General features: G+C 38.7%; 1 protein-coding gene across 1 annotated transcript in view; it reads left to right on the top strand.

Moving 5' to 3' along the window:
• The first annotated feature begins 5,073 nt into the window (after positions 1-5,073).
• MMP24OS (MMP24 opposite strand) overlaps positions 5,074-16,528 on the top strand; it is a 79,517-nt gene continuing 68,062 nt past the window's right edge. The window contains exons 1-2 of the mRNA XM_088156999.1: positions 5,074-5,128; positions 8,100-8,380. Of these exons, the coding sequence (XP_088013125.1) occupies positions 5,074-5,128; positions 8,100-8,380 (336 nt within the window). The remainder of the gene's footprint in view (positions 5,129-8,099; positions 8,381-16,528) is intronic.

Below are 16,528 nucleotides of genomic sequence, written 5' to 3'. Positions count from 1 at the left end.
CTAAGCTACTGTTTTCCATCCTATACAACAATATTAAGTGGTAGGGTATGTTTTCCAGCCTGCAGTTATATGACTTGCATATTCCTGTACTGCAGGGCTTCTAGGTTTGCTGTGCTAGTGCAATGCTAACCAGTTAAAGTACTAGGCTGGGGACTTAAATGCCCCTGCCTACACAGCTGGTGCTGCTGGGCCAGTTTAGGTCAGGTCAGGCCTGACTACATAGAATTACAGAATCATTTAAATGAAGTCCGTCCATAAACTTAACACTGCCAATTCCACCTCAGGAGCTTTGTTGCAGTGGCAATTGGTGTTATGTATGGCCATGTGTAGAAAAACAGGTTTGTGTGACAGTGCCCTGAGACTCTCACTGCTCTTGCTTATTAAGAGGTGTTATCTGTTTTGAATGTTGCAGCAGTAACTCCCTGGATTGATGAAAAGAAGAGGAGCAGGCCTACAAGATGAATTTCTAGGGGGAACAGAAAGGTACTGTGGTGGTAGTGCTGTCACCATATGCTCAAGAGATGATTTTCTCTCCTTATTATCAGGCCCACACAAACTGAGTTTAGTATTGATTTCTAGTGCCTCTGCACAGCTGTGATCTTGAGCTGTTTTACTGCTGAAAAATAGTAGATGGATAGCTGTAGTTAGGAGACCAGAAGGGCTAACCTGACTGTGCCTGTTTAAATGATAAGACTTAAATTCATGCAATTTTTATTCCACGTGGATCTAAGCTGTATTATCATCTTTGGGATTGCCCTATTTTGATGCAAGGATATGAAAGCCATGTAGTTTGTAACCACTACACAAATTAAAAGCAGTTGATCATTCCATGTCTTTCTGATTACCTACAAAAATGTCACCAACAGAGATGTGGGACAGATACAGAATATCTTACTTTTTGTAGCTGCTCACTTCAGACCTCTTAGCAGTAATTAACAGACACCAGTATCTTTTCTCTTTCTGATGTGATGGATCAGGTGTGGAAAGAAGTTGATACTCCTGATGGTGTGGCTATCTGCTGTACATGGACTTCTCCCCAGAGAATTGTTCTTCATGTTCTGAAGAAACTAGTAGCTCAGTAGCTTATAAGCTTGAGTAGATTTTTTTTGATCTAACTCTTGCTGTCTCATAGAATGAAAACAACTTTCCCCTTTCTTTTTTTTTAGTTCCTTTTCCTTTAATCTACTTTTCTTGAACTCTATATTCATATTTGGCCAAGTTTCTCAATTATCAAACTATGCCCTTTAATTTTGACCTTTGTCACTGACACTCTGTTATCACTTATCTGCTAGACTATATCTTGTGGAGTCTGGGACTGTTGCAATTATTTCTGATAGGCAGGCAGAGAGGGAACAAAATGTGGCTGGTGTCCTTGAACCTCATACAATTTTATTTTCAGTCTGCAGCAATTGTCACTAAAAGGTTAAAAGAACTTGTCCAGAAAATATACACTTTTTTTTTTCCTTGTGACTATTGTGGTTTTGGTTTTTTTTCATTAAAATAAAGTGAATTATTCCAAGAAAAGATATGGTAGATGATTCTTGCATTCTCAGTCCCTGGAATATTTCTTCTGAAGGTAGACATACTCAGAAATATATTAACAATGCCCATTGTGTTACACATATTTTATGTCCTTATGTCTTTACTAAATGGTCTCATGTTATGGGATACAAAGAAAAAAATGGCAAAATCTGGTTATTCAGAGCAAGAGACTTCATTTATGCTAGGAAGGCCTTTGTGTGTTGTGATAGGTGACTGCTAAGAAACTGCCTAAATATTGCAAGTTGAAGTGATGATACAGGGAGATGCTGTTACAGTATGTAAAGAGATGTCAGGAAATTATTTTGAACAAAGCATTCAATTTTATTACCATCCAGGAATCAACCAAATGAGCAATAAACCATCTGCTGAACTTGTGGCTGGACATCACACTAGTGACTTGAGATAGTAGTGAATGTTATTATGTACAATCTTACAGCAGTTTACATCTTGGCTGGAGTGTGGCCACAAAAGCTTATAGATTTTTTTAGTCAGAAGCAGAGGAATCAATGAGTGGTCATTTTATCAGTTTGTTTTGGGTCTCAGAGTTTACTGGCCTGTAAATATTGGACTGCATAATTAGTCTGTTATGATCCCTAGAATAATGGAGAGATAAGTTCTTGCTTTATGGGTTTAGCTGTCATAGTTTTTGTTTTCTGAGGTATATACAGAAGCACTTGCTCTGATTCAGAACCGACATTGTCTTTCATGGTCAGAATTGTCTCAGTTTTTTTCTTGCTTGGACCAAGTCTATTCAAAAACTAACATTTTTTTCCTCTGAACTGGACATGTGAAAAGTGCACCTTTCCACAGATAATTTCAGAAGGAAATATGGGTCACATGTTGGTGACTAAAACTAACTCTAAAATAATTTTGGACATTTTTAGGTAAATTTTATATCTAGTTTACAAGCTTGTGCCTGTTCCTGCTTGAGCTTACAGAAGTGCTGTGTTGAGCATGTGGGATGCTATGGGCAGATACATAGAATTGCTGTGCCTCCTCCTGTGCTGCTCTGAATGCTGCATGGGACCCGAACTCATGTGTAGAATCACAGACAAATTTGTAGAGCAACGGGACACAGTGGTCAAGTGGAGTGAGAGCAATAGGTGAATACACAGCATAGAATCATTGTGCCTAGAGGTACACTGGAATTAAATGAGTGGTGTGGTATCCCTATTTGTGGAAGCCAGTGACTGTTTTACTCTTCAGTAATCTTATTGTTAGAACATACTCTTAAAAACTATGTCTTTTCTGCTCCCTTGCATGGTGGTCACCTTAGTAGATGCTGTTTCAGTTACTCCACTGTATGAACATCCAGTTCCCTTCCTCATCCTGGAACTCCCATATGCTCAGCTTTTGGAGGTCTGTATTTGTATTTGGAAACCTCTACTTCCAGGCAGGTAAAGCTTTTTTAAGAAACAAACCCTCACCCAATGAATTTGGAAAAAGCCATTGGGGTGGAGAGACAGTCTGATGTGGTGAGGTTATGAAAGGCAACTTTACCTTAGAAGTTGAGACTTGGCAAAAATTTTCTTTTAACAGAAGGAAACACTGAAGTCTAAAAAATCAAACCTTAATTCTTGAGCACCTGAGGCTGATAAGGAAATGTAAGACAAAAGTGTCTGAGACAAAAAACCTGAGTTTGTTGCCCTGTGTAAGAGACTTGGGTTTGTTATTAAGAAAAAAAAAACACTTCATCTGGTTTACTGAAAGACCATTACTATTAATAAAGACTGGATCTTTGTAGAATATGATTTAAAAAGTTAATAAATTCAGCTTTGTAAATGGCTGTGTTTCCCATTCACTAAATGATATATAGACTCTTGCTGTATTATCAGTCCACTAAAATTGTGAATTGATCTATTATCTTCAGTACTGCAATAACAATACTAATATCTTCATTTATACAGCTGAATCTGACGAGTTTGTCCAGGTAATGTTTTCAAACTTTCTGTATTAATGATGATTACTGACAGACCTAGAGTAAAATGTTGCTAGGAGTGAGAAGTTACAATATTTTACCTAACTGGTGACTACTGATATGAGAGGAAGAAATAAATTTGGTGAATAGCATTGTGAAATGTTGGAAATTTCCGCTTATCCATACTATTGCTATTTTTGGTGGTGAGCTAGCTGCCTCCTGGCTAGACCTCTGCTTTATTAAACATTTCATTTGGTAAATGAATTGGCATGTCAGCTCAGGACATATGTAAAATATCATTGCTGACTTTATAGTAACAACCCCTCTCAAGAGGTGTATGGGCAAAGCATTAGTGAATAAAATAGGAAATTCCAGCAATGTTCAGCTAGAGTTGCAGCACCAAGAAGATGCATGAGACCACAATAACATTGAAGAGATAGCAGATGCTAATGCAGTTGTCAGCAACAACAACACGGTAAGAGGAACCCAACAAGGACAGCTTTTTTAATATGTCCACATAGCAAATAATTAAAACAGAAATGGCATTTGAGGTATTATACAAAACCCCACCTAGCTTCATCAGAATTCTGATCCAATCACTGTCAGACAACCCTGTGCTGCAACACTGAACTTAATTTGCAGGTAGGAAGCATGGAAAACCCTCACTGGATAGAAACTTGCCTACAGTAATCATAAAGGTGACCTGAACAACTCATGGATTTGGTTGCTTTGATTTTCTCAGGAAGTGATTAGACTAGGCCAGGGGGAAAGTAAACAGATCCATGGAATTTAAGCACTTCATACCTGTTTTTCTGTTCTTTGTAAGTAAAGTGGTGGTTTACTGCCTTCAAGTATTCCCAAGCAGAATTTGCCCCCACTTGTTTATACTGTCCCTTCCAACCTCTTACCATATATTTTTATTTAGCACAAACAATAGGAGGAAGGGTTAGAGATACAAAGTTAATCTTATGTGATTGTGGAGTAGAGTACTTCCTGAAAGTAAAAAAAAAATACATGTTTTGCTTTAAAACGAACTTTTTTCTTTAGAATGTCTTTTCAGAGGTAAATTTCTATCCCTCTATACACAGACATGGTTTTATCTGCTGTCTTTCTCTGTGCAGCTCTGTTAAAAGCAAATGACTTTTTTGCCTAGGAATGATAATTAGAAGGAGCCTTGCCAGTGCAAAAGAAGTAAAGCCTAGCTGCATTTCTTTTCCCTTGAAGGTTTTATATTTAGCATGATTTTACATAGGCCTCACGTCCTTCCTTCATGAAGAGCACAGAAGAGCACAAAAATGACATTGTTCAGAAACAAAATTCCTACTTGCAGCCTAGATTTATTTGGGTTTGCTTTTGTTTATGCCTCGATTTGCTAATTTATGTCATTCCAAGTGATTTGTTGTGTATGCTTGTCCTGTGTAGAGCATTTTTTGAGGCATTTGCAAGTTGAGTGATTTCATCTGTCCCTTTTATCACCACAAGCACAGTTCCAATACCACAGTTTAGCTCTTGTGACTGTGCACATGTGAGAGAAGACTGCCTCTCTTGACCTCGGTGTCTGCTTCTCTTCTAGTGCGAGCGAGGGCAGTCAATTACCTGAACTGAGGGTGACGATGAAGACTGCTGCTGAAAAATGCAGTGGTGAGCTGAAATCTGTCATTCCTGGAGGTATTTAAAAGATCCATTGATGTGGCATTTGAGGACATGATTCAGTGGTGGACTCGGCAGTGCTGGCCTCGGTGATCTGAGAGGTCTTTTCCAATCTGAATGATTCCATGCTTCTATGTCACTGGTAGCTGTAGGGCCCATCAGGTGGTGCTGTGTAGAGCTGCAGAGTAGGAAGGAGTCTGCAGCACCCTTCTGCAAATAGGTGAGGTCCATGGTTGGACACATGTGTTTTTTCTTTTTTCTTTTAAAAATATTTTTTTATTCTCTGAGGCTAATAGGCATACAGACTGCAGCCTAATGGGAAGATTTATTTTAATGTACACATCAATTAAAACTGATTGTTGTACCAGTACTTGCCATTTAAGAGAGTTTTCACCACATCAGGTACTTATAAAGAAATTGCAATTAAGCAGGGATAGGTTATAACAATAGAGCCTCATTAGTCTAAAATACCTCTGTGCATGTTCTAATGAGGAGCTTAACACATTGTACAAACAGCACCTAATGAAGTTAATGCCACCCTTGAGAGTTGAGTAACAGTACACCTGTTTTTACAATTACATTAAGTGAAACTTGAAGATGTGAGGGTATTTGGGAAAGGTTAAAAGAACTTGACTGATTTTAATCTAGTCTCTGTTACCAATTAATGCTGAGTGTTTAAAAAGCTTATTCAAGCAGCCCATGTCATTCAAATAAGTGAGGTAGGGAGAGCCTTCAAAACTTCAGCTTTCAATTTGGCCAGCAATACAGGACTGTGTCCTTAAAAACCATTCTACTTTAGATGAAATACATAAAGCTATGGTTTGGATCAGTTTGCAGTAGATTGTATCGCTTAAAGGAGCTGAACCATGGTAATTTTAGTCTGTCCATGTCTGCATGTGTTCCTCAGATGATGGTAACTCTGTTTAGGTTTTTAGCAACCTTTTTTACAAATCTGTTTGAATATTCTTATGGCAAATTTTCCTATCCCTTGAATGAGGGTCAACAAATTTGAAACAGATTAGTGCAGCAAAGCTAATAAGTTTGTGTCGGTATTAGTATATCTAGAAACATGTTTGAAAATATAAGGAAGCACTTTTAAAATCTTTACTAGATCTAGCATTATATAGCAACTCTTTTTTACTTTTCAGTGCTAACATAGCTTATTATTAAAAAATAGAGGAGTTGAAATTTTCATGAGATCATTACTCTCTTGTATGCTGCATTCCACAGTGAATAGTAAAATATGTGGTAAGCTACCTGGTAAGCTAGTAGCACATGAAGTTGATTTCTGCAGAACAATCTTTTATGTTAAAACCTATGTTCTGTAGGTCAGTTTGCTATGCCAAGCTATCAATTTTTTATTGGTAGAATAAAAGTACCCTAAGTGAACAAAGGCTATTTATGCTTAACAGACATAGCCCAGTGTTCCAGTAAAACTGGAAACAATACTTCAAGGCTTTTAACATCTTTAATTTCACTAATGTTGTTTTTAATTGCTAGCAATTAAAATTATAATAAATATTGCCTATTAATTTGCTGAATAATCTAATCTGGTAGTAAGTTATTTGTGCTAATGAAAGACAGAAAATATCAGAAATATTTTATTTTCTCAGTTGCTAGTTTTCTTGGTAACCTTTAACATTTTTCTATCTGAAAGATTAAATTAAACCTCTAGAGTCATACTTTGAATCAATTTTGGTTTATAAGCAGAGTTGTTTAAGAAGTTTGTATTTTACGCCTGCCATTCTAAGGCCATGTCAATCCTATGTGATAGAATCACAGAATCACGACAGCTGGAAAAATCTCCAAGTTCTAGAGGCGTGATGGTGACTTTGCATATATAAGCAGTTTTCACCAGCAGATTTGCTTCCTGCGTATTGTTACTCAGGCAAGCACTGCATTTGTTACTTACCTAAGATGTTGAAGCTAACTTTTGGGTTCAGCCTTGTTTCTGAGCTTTTCATGAGAAACCAGGACAAGTAGATTGTAATGTGATTCTTCCGTGACCAATTGCTATCTTGAATGCTTCTCTGTGAACTTTGTTTAGGCTTCCAGCAATAAGAAACCTATTTGCTAAATTCTATAGAATCTGCTAATCATTAGACCTTCACTGCCTCTCATTATCACTCCTGTTCTTCTGATACAGTCTGCTGTATGTTAATGGTTTAGTGCTTGACACACGTTGTCAAGCCCTCTTCAGTAAAATTTCCTTTTGACTCAATCCATTATTCTTTGCCTCCTAATCCTACGTCTCTAACTTTCGTGTGTGTGTTACTTTCTTTTTCCAAGAGAAAATTACCATATTTTGTGGGTTAACTGCCATTTTTACACCAAATTTTCCTGAAAATACTATGTGTTTCTCCTCTGATCTCTTGCCTGGTGTGCACTCAAGGTTTATACAAGTTAGACTGTTATAGACTGTTATTTTGAAATTAAGACAAAATGGAATAAGCCATTTGGAATAACTAAACTTTCTCTTTGTGTACGGTGAACTTATGATATTTATCAGAGAGCAAACTGAAAAGGGTTCAGGAAACAAAAGGTCATGTTCTCTTTCTACAATCTGGGTATTGCTTTTTATGTAATATGCAATGTAAATTTATTTCAAACCTATTTCTTTGAATTAACAAAATGAGAGGTCTCTTCCAGGCTGTAAGTTAATATATGGTTGAATAATACATGTTACCCCTAGAGCAGGCTAAGAATTGGATTATTTTAGACAACAACAGTTAAAAAAGAGACAACTTACTCTAAGCCACAAGGCCAATGTTTAGTTTTCTTATCTAATGTTGCCTCAAGAAAGAGATTTGATGGACACCAGTACCATTCACATGAATGATGAGGAGGAAGCCTATAAGAAATAATTCTTCTGAAACTTTATGCTATTTTCTTATATTTTTACGAAAATTGCTGTAACCCTCAATGGTCGCTTTCCTGACCTGTTCTTCCATGTTTTTCAGACAAAAGTACTAAATATGTGGGCGAACAGCGCCATCTAGCGGGCTCTGCGGGGGGGGCATTTGCTCTTCCCGAGGAGCCGCAGTCACGGACCCGGACCCGGACCCGGACCCGGACCCGGACCCGGACCCGGACCCGGACCCGGACCCGGACCCGGACCCGGACCCGGACCCGGACCCGGACCCCTTCCTGGTGCTGCCAGTTCCCTTTTGCTTGGGATGGGGCCGAATGCAAACGACAGAATGCAGATCGTGCCGTCAGTTTGGAAAGCACTGCGCAGAAATTGAGTGCATGACTCCTCTACAGCGTGGGGTGAGTTCAGGATCTTTAAGAATTCATTGATTTATTTAATTGTTTTAAAACTATTCTGATAGCATATCAGTTAAAGGCACCCCTTTCAAATGTTCCCCATTTGAGAACACCCTTGATTATCTCTGCAGTGCATTTATGAATATTAACAGAACTCTTCAGCAGCGGTCTTTCTTTCGAAGAAAATTTTTTCACTCCGAGTCATTCACCCTTCTGTCTCTCAAAAAGTGCCTTAAATGTAGATTATTTTTTTGCAAGAATTTAAGTTAAAGCTACTTTAGATGGTTGAGCCAAGAATGATGGAACAAACAAGAAAGTTGATATCTGAAGGCAGACAGATGTCAAAACAGGTGCTTAATAATTCACTTTTCGTGAGTTATTTGTTAGTTTTAGTGCAAAATTAAGAGATTTATAAACAGAAGGAAGTTTCATGAATTTTTCCTTTTCGAAAAAGTATGTTTATTATGTGGCTTTTTACTCAATGTTGTCTACGTTATGTGTCAATATCTCATTTTCTACATTTGAGATTACTGGATAACAGACAACATGTGTCCACCAGATATGAGCATTTGTGAGATCCTGATACATAACCTTGTCTTATTTTGTGATTGGGATGTTTGTTGTTCATTATTTGTGAGGGAAGCTATAAAAGTTAAGAAGAATTAATAGAATCAGAATCACAGAAAAGTTGGAAGGGGCCTTGAAGATCATCTGTTTCCAACCCTCACAGCACAGGTGGGGCATCTTCCACTAGATCAGATTGCTCAAGGACTCATTCCAGCCTGGTTTTGAACACTTCCGGGGATGGGGCATTCACATCTTCTCTAGGCAACCTGTTCCAGTGCCTCACCACCCCCACAGTAAATAATTTCTTACTTAAGAACAGTGGTACTTAACAGTGTGAAGCTCTTAACCGGTTTCTCATTAAATGTCTGCCTCATTGCGCAGATGCACTTAGTTTTGATATTGCTTCCTTCCTTTTTAGCTCTTCTTTTACTAAAGATGAAGGAGTACGATAGTGGCAGAACACGTTGACAGACTGAAGCTCTGGATGTAAACCTGCATAAAAATCTTACAGCAATATTCAGCTGGGAACATAGAGCTTGCATAGATAAGTGGAACCTCACTTTAAGCTGGAGAAACACAAGTGACACAGTGTTGTGGTTTCACCCAGCCAGCCACCAATTGCTCATCCCCTGCCAGCAGAGAGAGAATCAGAATGGTGAAGGTGAGAAACTTGTGAGTTGACATAAAGATGGTTTCATAGGGAAGACAAAATCCATGTATACAAATAAAACAACAAAAAAAGAAATTATTTCACTGGTTCCCATGACAGGCAGGTGTTCAGCTATCTCTAGAAGAGCAGGTCCCCATCATGTGTAACATTTTCTTGGGAAGACAAACGCCATCCCTCCAAATGTTCCCCCTTTTCTGTTTCTTCCCTCCAGCTTTATGTACTGAGCGTGATATCACATGGTCTGGAATATCCCTTTTGTCCCTTTTGTCAGTTGGGGTCACCTGTCCCTTGTGACAGGAGCTGTGACAGGAGCTTCCAACCTCCCATGCACCCCCAACTTCCTTGATGGTGTGGGATGAAACCAGCACGCACAGTCCTAAAGCTGACAAAGAAGTACATATAGTGCTGGTTGTTTTTAGTAAGAAGTACTTCTCCTTGAGTACTTGAAATTATATGTGGAAGTGACTACATCTTAAATTCTTAAAATTCAGTGCAAGCTCTTAATTAGAATTTTTTTTTTTTTTTTTTTTTTTTTTTTTTTTTTTTTTTTTTTTTTTGTGGGGTGGGGTGGAATATTTCTGTGATTTTCTTGTTTGGCTTTTGCATTTTCAAAAAGAACTCCTTACCCCTTGACTAAAAATTACCCCAAACTCACTTTTAGATTCTTTAGGACCAAAATTATCTGAACAACACTTTATATATTACACTTTCTTGAGAGAGACAGATAGAAAAGGGGTCAGAAATACCAAATTTGCCATAAAATGTGCTGAAGTGTTCTACTTTACCTTCTTTTCACCTAAACCTTTCTGTTTCTGAACTCATGACATTTGAAGGCTTCTGCAGTGCTTGACTTTATTTTCTAATCTGGAGACTGAGTTTTTCTGCCTAATTTCTCTACACAGTGAGTAGTTGTGCTTCTTGCCTTCAGATAGTCACAAAGTCCATAGGCACGGTTCTGGATAGCTAGAATAGCTAATTGCCCGTATTTGCATCATATTTAAACTAGATATTTTGTGCTTTTGCTTATAAGAACAAGCTCTGTGGTCTTGAGAAACACTACTGCTGAAATTAAAAAAACCCCATGAGTTTGCTTAAGCTCTGTTTCATCATAAGTGCTAAATTTCATAATTTAGTTACATAGATCCAAGAGTAAATATCTTTTTAGTGGACATTATGTGGCCTGTCATGGCTCCTTTGACCTTGACACAGCTAGAATGCTAAGACTGGATGAAACTTTGCTTCAAATTTTCCAAATCTGACTATTAGTATCTTCTTTTCCTCTGTTGAATTGCATCCTTCCTATTGTAAGTTTTCTTCAAGCAGCTTTTTTGGCTTGTAGGAGGTTGCAATTCTTTTGCCACTGAAGAAGAGAGCATCTAGTATCCTCTTGAATTTTTCCTGAGGAAAGTAGTTTTTCAGATATTTCAATGTTAAAAGTAAAGTCTCATCCACTTTTGTTGGATGTTGTTATGGTAACAACTGGATGAGCTAGTGCTTGCTAGGAAAGACTTGGAGGTGTTTTGATTTCGTATTATGTTTGATTTTATTGTATGAAGCCTTTGTGTGCGGGAAGGCAGAAGCGTGTCAGCACACTTCTTTCAGCAAGAACACCATTGGCAAGAAGGAACTATTAATTTTGGTAACGCTACCAATATTACTTATTGAATGGACTTCATTGTAGTAAATACAAAACTCTTCCCTCATCTGCCAGTCAATCAAAATGCAGGCGTTTGTGTGCTGTTGGCAAATTGGCCTTTCAGCTCATCCCAAACCATGGAAATTAAATCCAAAATGTGCAGATGGTGATATGTAATCTCCAAGGCCTGTTATAAAGCTAGAAAAAACTGCTAGCTGAACATGCCTGTTATCCTCAGAGGAGCTTCAGCTGGTATATGAAATTCGTGATGCCTTGCTTTTATTCCAGGGTTCAGAATACCAGTCTTTAAAAGGTTAAAGAGTATGTTGGTGAAATGTGCAAGTAGTGTAGTGAAGAAAGCAAAGCTGTTCTGGCCTGCATTGCTTATATTGAGGGTACGTAGCAAAGGCTGCACTGAGTCTTGTGTTGCTTTTTGGTTTTGGGCTATGCAGTATCAAAAATGCATGCCTGCCCTGTGAGGCTTCAGCTTTTATTCTTGATATCTCATTCAGTCTCTGTATAGTTGGTTTGGTCCTTTGGATAAAAAATGTGCTCTTGCTGTACTTAACAGAGCAATAGTGTCTTCAATTTCACGTACAGAGTTAGAAATGCCATTCTAAAATAAACTAATGGCTGGCTACGCCTGTAAAATGTTTCTGTATCAGAAAATACAGCTAATACTGGCAAAAAAAAGGTAAATAATTTGAAAAAAGGTTTTTTAGTAGTCTACACAAGTGTATGGTTTGTCAAATTGAAATACATTTTTTTTCATTCAAATAGTTCTGTACCTTGGATGATCAGGAATGGGATTTCATTTTATTAGAAATTAGGGTACAAACAGCTGAGGCTTGCTAGCAAAGTACTGTTCTCATTCTTGAATCGTCATATTTCTAGGATATGATTTCAACAAAATAAAAAAAAGACAGAAGAACACCACATACATAGCTGCACCCTAAACCATAGGAGCAATCTATACATATACATTAGGTTGACCTAATTGGATGCCTAAGTGCTATAACTTTGAGTATGTCACTTTAGGTAAGTTCACAGGGTGGAGGGCTGTCCTTGTACACATACAGAGGAAATGACTGTTGCAAAAAGATGCTGAGATGCTAAAAGTCTATTAGGCCCCATCCTCTGTTGGGAAAGTATGGAGGCAAGAGCTTGGGCCACTGGGCTGCACTTGTGCCACATCAGAGCTGCAAGTTGCAGACACTTCACCTTGTGCCTCAGGTGGTGCAGGATTAAAATAAGGCTGACATCCAGAAAGGGATACCAAGAGGAGATTAGCTCATTTGGCCAGAACATGATGTTAATAACATCAAGGTTTGTGGCTGCAATCTCTGTACGGGCTATTTACCTACAAGCTGGACTTCATTATCCTTGTAGGATCCCTTTCAACTCAGAATATTCTGAGTCTGTATGTGAGATAAGAGGGCCCATGCTAGTTCCTGGGGAATCCACGAATGTGTATGTGCATATGAATCTAGGAAGGGGGGTGTGTATGTGTGTGTATGTCTCTGTTAGAAAAGGTAAAGTCATCAGCTTCACCAGAGCACTCTTCCTAACAAAGGGGATGGATTCTGTTGGTACTTTGGTAATCAATGCACGTTTGGAAATGCTTTTTTCCTTGAGGGATGCCAAACCAGCTTTATAAGGTGCTTTCTTGTCCCATTCGGGAGGGACAGGAGAAGCTGAGTCTTTCAGCTGAAGGGACTGATCTTGGGCAGAAGCAGATTATGTTTTTCCTGGAGATGGCTCCCGTTCAAACTGTCTTGCTTGTTAGAGCAGAGTGATTCCTAGCCGTAGGCATTTCCCTGAGCAGCTGGGCTTGTTCCTGCCAGACAGAAAATGCCAAGGAACTGGCACTGCCTGGCTGCAGGTTTCAAGGGGAAGTTCCCAAATATCACCATGATGCTCCATGGTGGTGCCATTGCAGCCTGGAGCCTGTGTCCTGGCATGCTGCAGCAGCAGGAGGGGAAGATGACAAATCGCAGTTATCACTTTTCATTTCCAGAGCTGCAGGTGTTTGGACTCAGGAGTCGAGCAGTAAATCCAACTGTTGTGAAATGCTGTAGGCAATGTCAGGGCAGTGCAGAGTCCTGCTGTCTGTAAGAGATGTTAACCAGGGACAAAAAGGGAAGACTGCAGCATTAGGTATTAAGTGCCCCACTGCGAAAGTTAGCCAGTTGGGCACCTTTCTCCCACGCACAAGTGTCCTTGTCATTTTTGCTCACGTGGAGGCTTTGAAGCTCCTGCTTGAGAGCCTCTTGAGCCAGAGTTGTGATGGACAGATCTTCAGCCAATGCCCAGTGCTGAGGGTTTGGGGTGGCTCCTAGCCTGGACATTGGAATTTAATTTTGTGCAAATCAGGATAGGAGGAGCATCTGGGATTTGGGCATGCAGTGGCCCTGGCATGGCCCAAGCAGGGGCTGCTGCCAGAATAGACAACCATGGGAAACAGTGTGGGCCCGAAGGGAGGCAGGACAGCCCCAGAGGCTGCAGAGCTGCTGCTGTGCCTGACTGCAGGGGTAGAAAGGTGTGAAGACTCAGCTGCGATGTGCAACGTCTCCAGTGCCTTCTCCTTGAGTCTTACAAGAGTTCTGTGATTACAGTAGCATTCCTTTAGTCCTGTGATGCTCCTGGATTTCAGCAGCCTCCCCATGTCTGCTCTGTAGGAGCAACTGGAATTAAGTCATTAAGTGCGTTTTGCAAACAATCCAAATGGGAGGAATGCAATGTCTGCCTCCAATTTCTTTGCAAGTGATGCTATGCTTTCATTTTATATCTAAAATTCAGAAAGAGAGTCGAAAAAATATGTTATGTCTTATAAATATTTTAAATTAAGCACTCCCTGCAGGAGAACTTGATTTGTAAATATTATCATTTTGGACCATTCACACATGCAGAAACATACACACACCTGTACACTATTTGCCACAATCTTGAAGTTTTTTCTGACAGTCTCTGCTTTTTTTTCTGACAGCTGCTACTTCACGAACAAGTACTAATGGTGTATTATTACTTCATAATCATAATATAATTTAAATAACCATACTAACCATATAAGCCTCAGTAGCTCTGAACTGATCTGCCAATGACTTGCATCTGTATTATGTAATTCATTATTCTGTGCAGTGTCTGTTTTGCTACATCATGTTTTCAAATACTGGTTTCAAATTAGTACTCTAACAACAGACTCCTCATGGAATAAAGTGACTTTAAAACTTAATTTTCATGCCAGTTTTTTGGAATGGAGTCTAAAGATAGCACACTAAAGAAAGTAAAGATGAGAAGTTGGGTTCCAAAACGGGAGAGCCACAGTTTGTTGCAAAAATATGAAGGAGTCATTCCCTTGCATTTATGAAACCATTTGAATTAATCTTGATCGTTATATTCAAGTGCTTTTGAAACTGCTGTTGCCACAAAACCTGAGACAGAAAAAGGCCTGTCAGTGACCACAGCATATGTGGGATCTCTTTATTAAGTAGCACACTACTCAATTAGCAGGTACTGAAAAATGAAAGACATTGAACAGTAGTAGCTCCGCTGTCTTGCTTTTTGGGGAGGCAGTGCTCTCCTCAGAAGTGGTTTATGTCCCTTCTTGAGTGTTTGCAGGCCAACTCCTTGACAGCTGCTGCAGTAGAGCTGCAGATCACAGGCAACTGAGGTGAGAAAGTTTCCTTTTTGTACCTTAGAAGTGTCTAGAATCAAAATTGCACAATCCATCTTATTGCTGAATAATTATTGCATACTGGACCTTGTAGTGTGCTAAGATATGCAATAATAAATTTAAAAAAATTAGAAAAATTAAATTATGTGTGACCCTGCAAGCATTAGTAGTAAGTGATATTGCAGGTTTTCAGAAAGCATTTGCTGTAATGACATGGTATATCTGAGGGGCTTCCTATTCTGCAGTGCTTCTAGTCACATGAAAGGATCTATTCTGTCGAGTCAGCTTTATATGTAAACATAGGAAATTAAAGAATTTGGTGTTCTTTGTGAAAATTAAGGTATGATTTTACTGATTAGATGGAGTTGCAGCAAGACTTAAGCAGCTGATTTAATTTGCAGCATGTATTCAAGAAAAGATACTGAATGAAAATTCTGAAAAACCATATATGCTTCACAAAACAGCCACACCTGGCAGATAGTGGTTTTGGTCCATTTCTCAAGGTAGATAGTGCCTGAAACTGTAGAGATGATTTGAGAATTTGGAATACTGCATCAAAGAAACTGTAGTGTATGAACATGTGGAGATCTAAGCTGTTGTCCAGAAAAAAAGTTGTATTGGCCCTTACAACTAGCCAAAGAGAGACCTTTACCCATAGGATGGAAAGAGACCTTTACCCATAGGATGGAAAAAGCTTACATCTGTATTTACATTTTCAAACCTTAGAAGAGTTTGCCTAGTATGGAAAAAAAATCAGGAGCTGCAATACAGCTGTAAGAGGGTTACTCTTTAACAGGAATTCCTCAGGCTTAATATAGTGTGTAATGCACTGAATTTTTAACATTTTTATTTGTTTTTTTTTGTTTGAGGTTTTAGTTGGGTTTTTTTGTTTTTGTTTTAATTATCTGTGCATTGTCTAGTGTCCTGACAGACAGTAATTTTAGTAATACTGTGGGAATCTACTGACACAAAAGAAAAGTTTATATGTTTCAAGAGAACAATTTTATATCCTGTGAGGCAAGCAGGATTTAACTCTTATGATCAAGTAGGGAATTGGGACAGATGTTACATGAAAAAATCCTGGGCACGATAACACCTGTTACTAGATAAATATGTAAATGTACCTGACAACTTTCAGAAAACACTTGTAAGATATAGCCTGAGAACATCTACCTGTGGTAAAGAACTCAGCCAGGACAGTAACAAAAATAAAAGTACAAAAGCTAAAAGCTAGGTAGCTTCATTTCCTAAAAAAAACCCCAAAACCAAACCAACCTCCCCCCCTCAAGAAACAGCAGAAAATCCCAGTAACTGGAATGGATTCTCCAAGACAGAATACTGCTAGATTGTGGGAGAGGGCTATAGACTCCTCATTATGTGTGGAATAAAACTTGTCCAGTTTCCATTTCCTGCAAAGGAGAAATTATTGTGAGAAGAGAGCTCAATTATGAATATTTTTTTAGTTTAGGAAACTTCTTTCAACTTCCAGGATAAACTGTAGGGGTAGAGAACAAAGGACAGAAGCATTCACACAACACACTTCTGTTGTGAAACATTTTTTCCAAAGCAGGTTGCTTTGTTTTAGAAACAATGGAATCCTTGAAA

Source organism: Sturnus vulgaris, chromosome Z (assembly GCF_052056855.1).
Source record: "Sturnus vulgaris isolate bStuVul1 chromosome Z, bStuVul1.hap1, whole genome shotgun sequence".
NCBI lineage: Eukaryota > Metazoa > Chordata > Aves > Passeriformes > Sturnidae > Sturnus > Sturnus vulgaris.
Note: the sequence above shows the minus strand (reverse complement) of the source record. Positions and strands in the feature narration are given on the sequence as shown.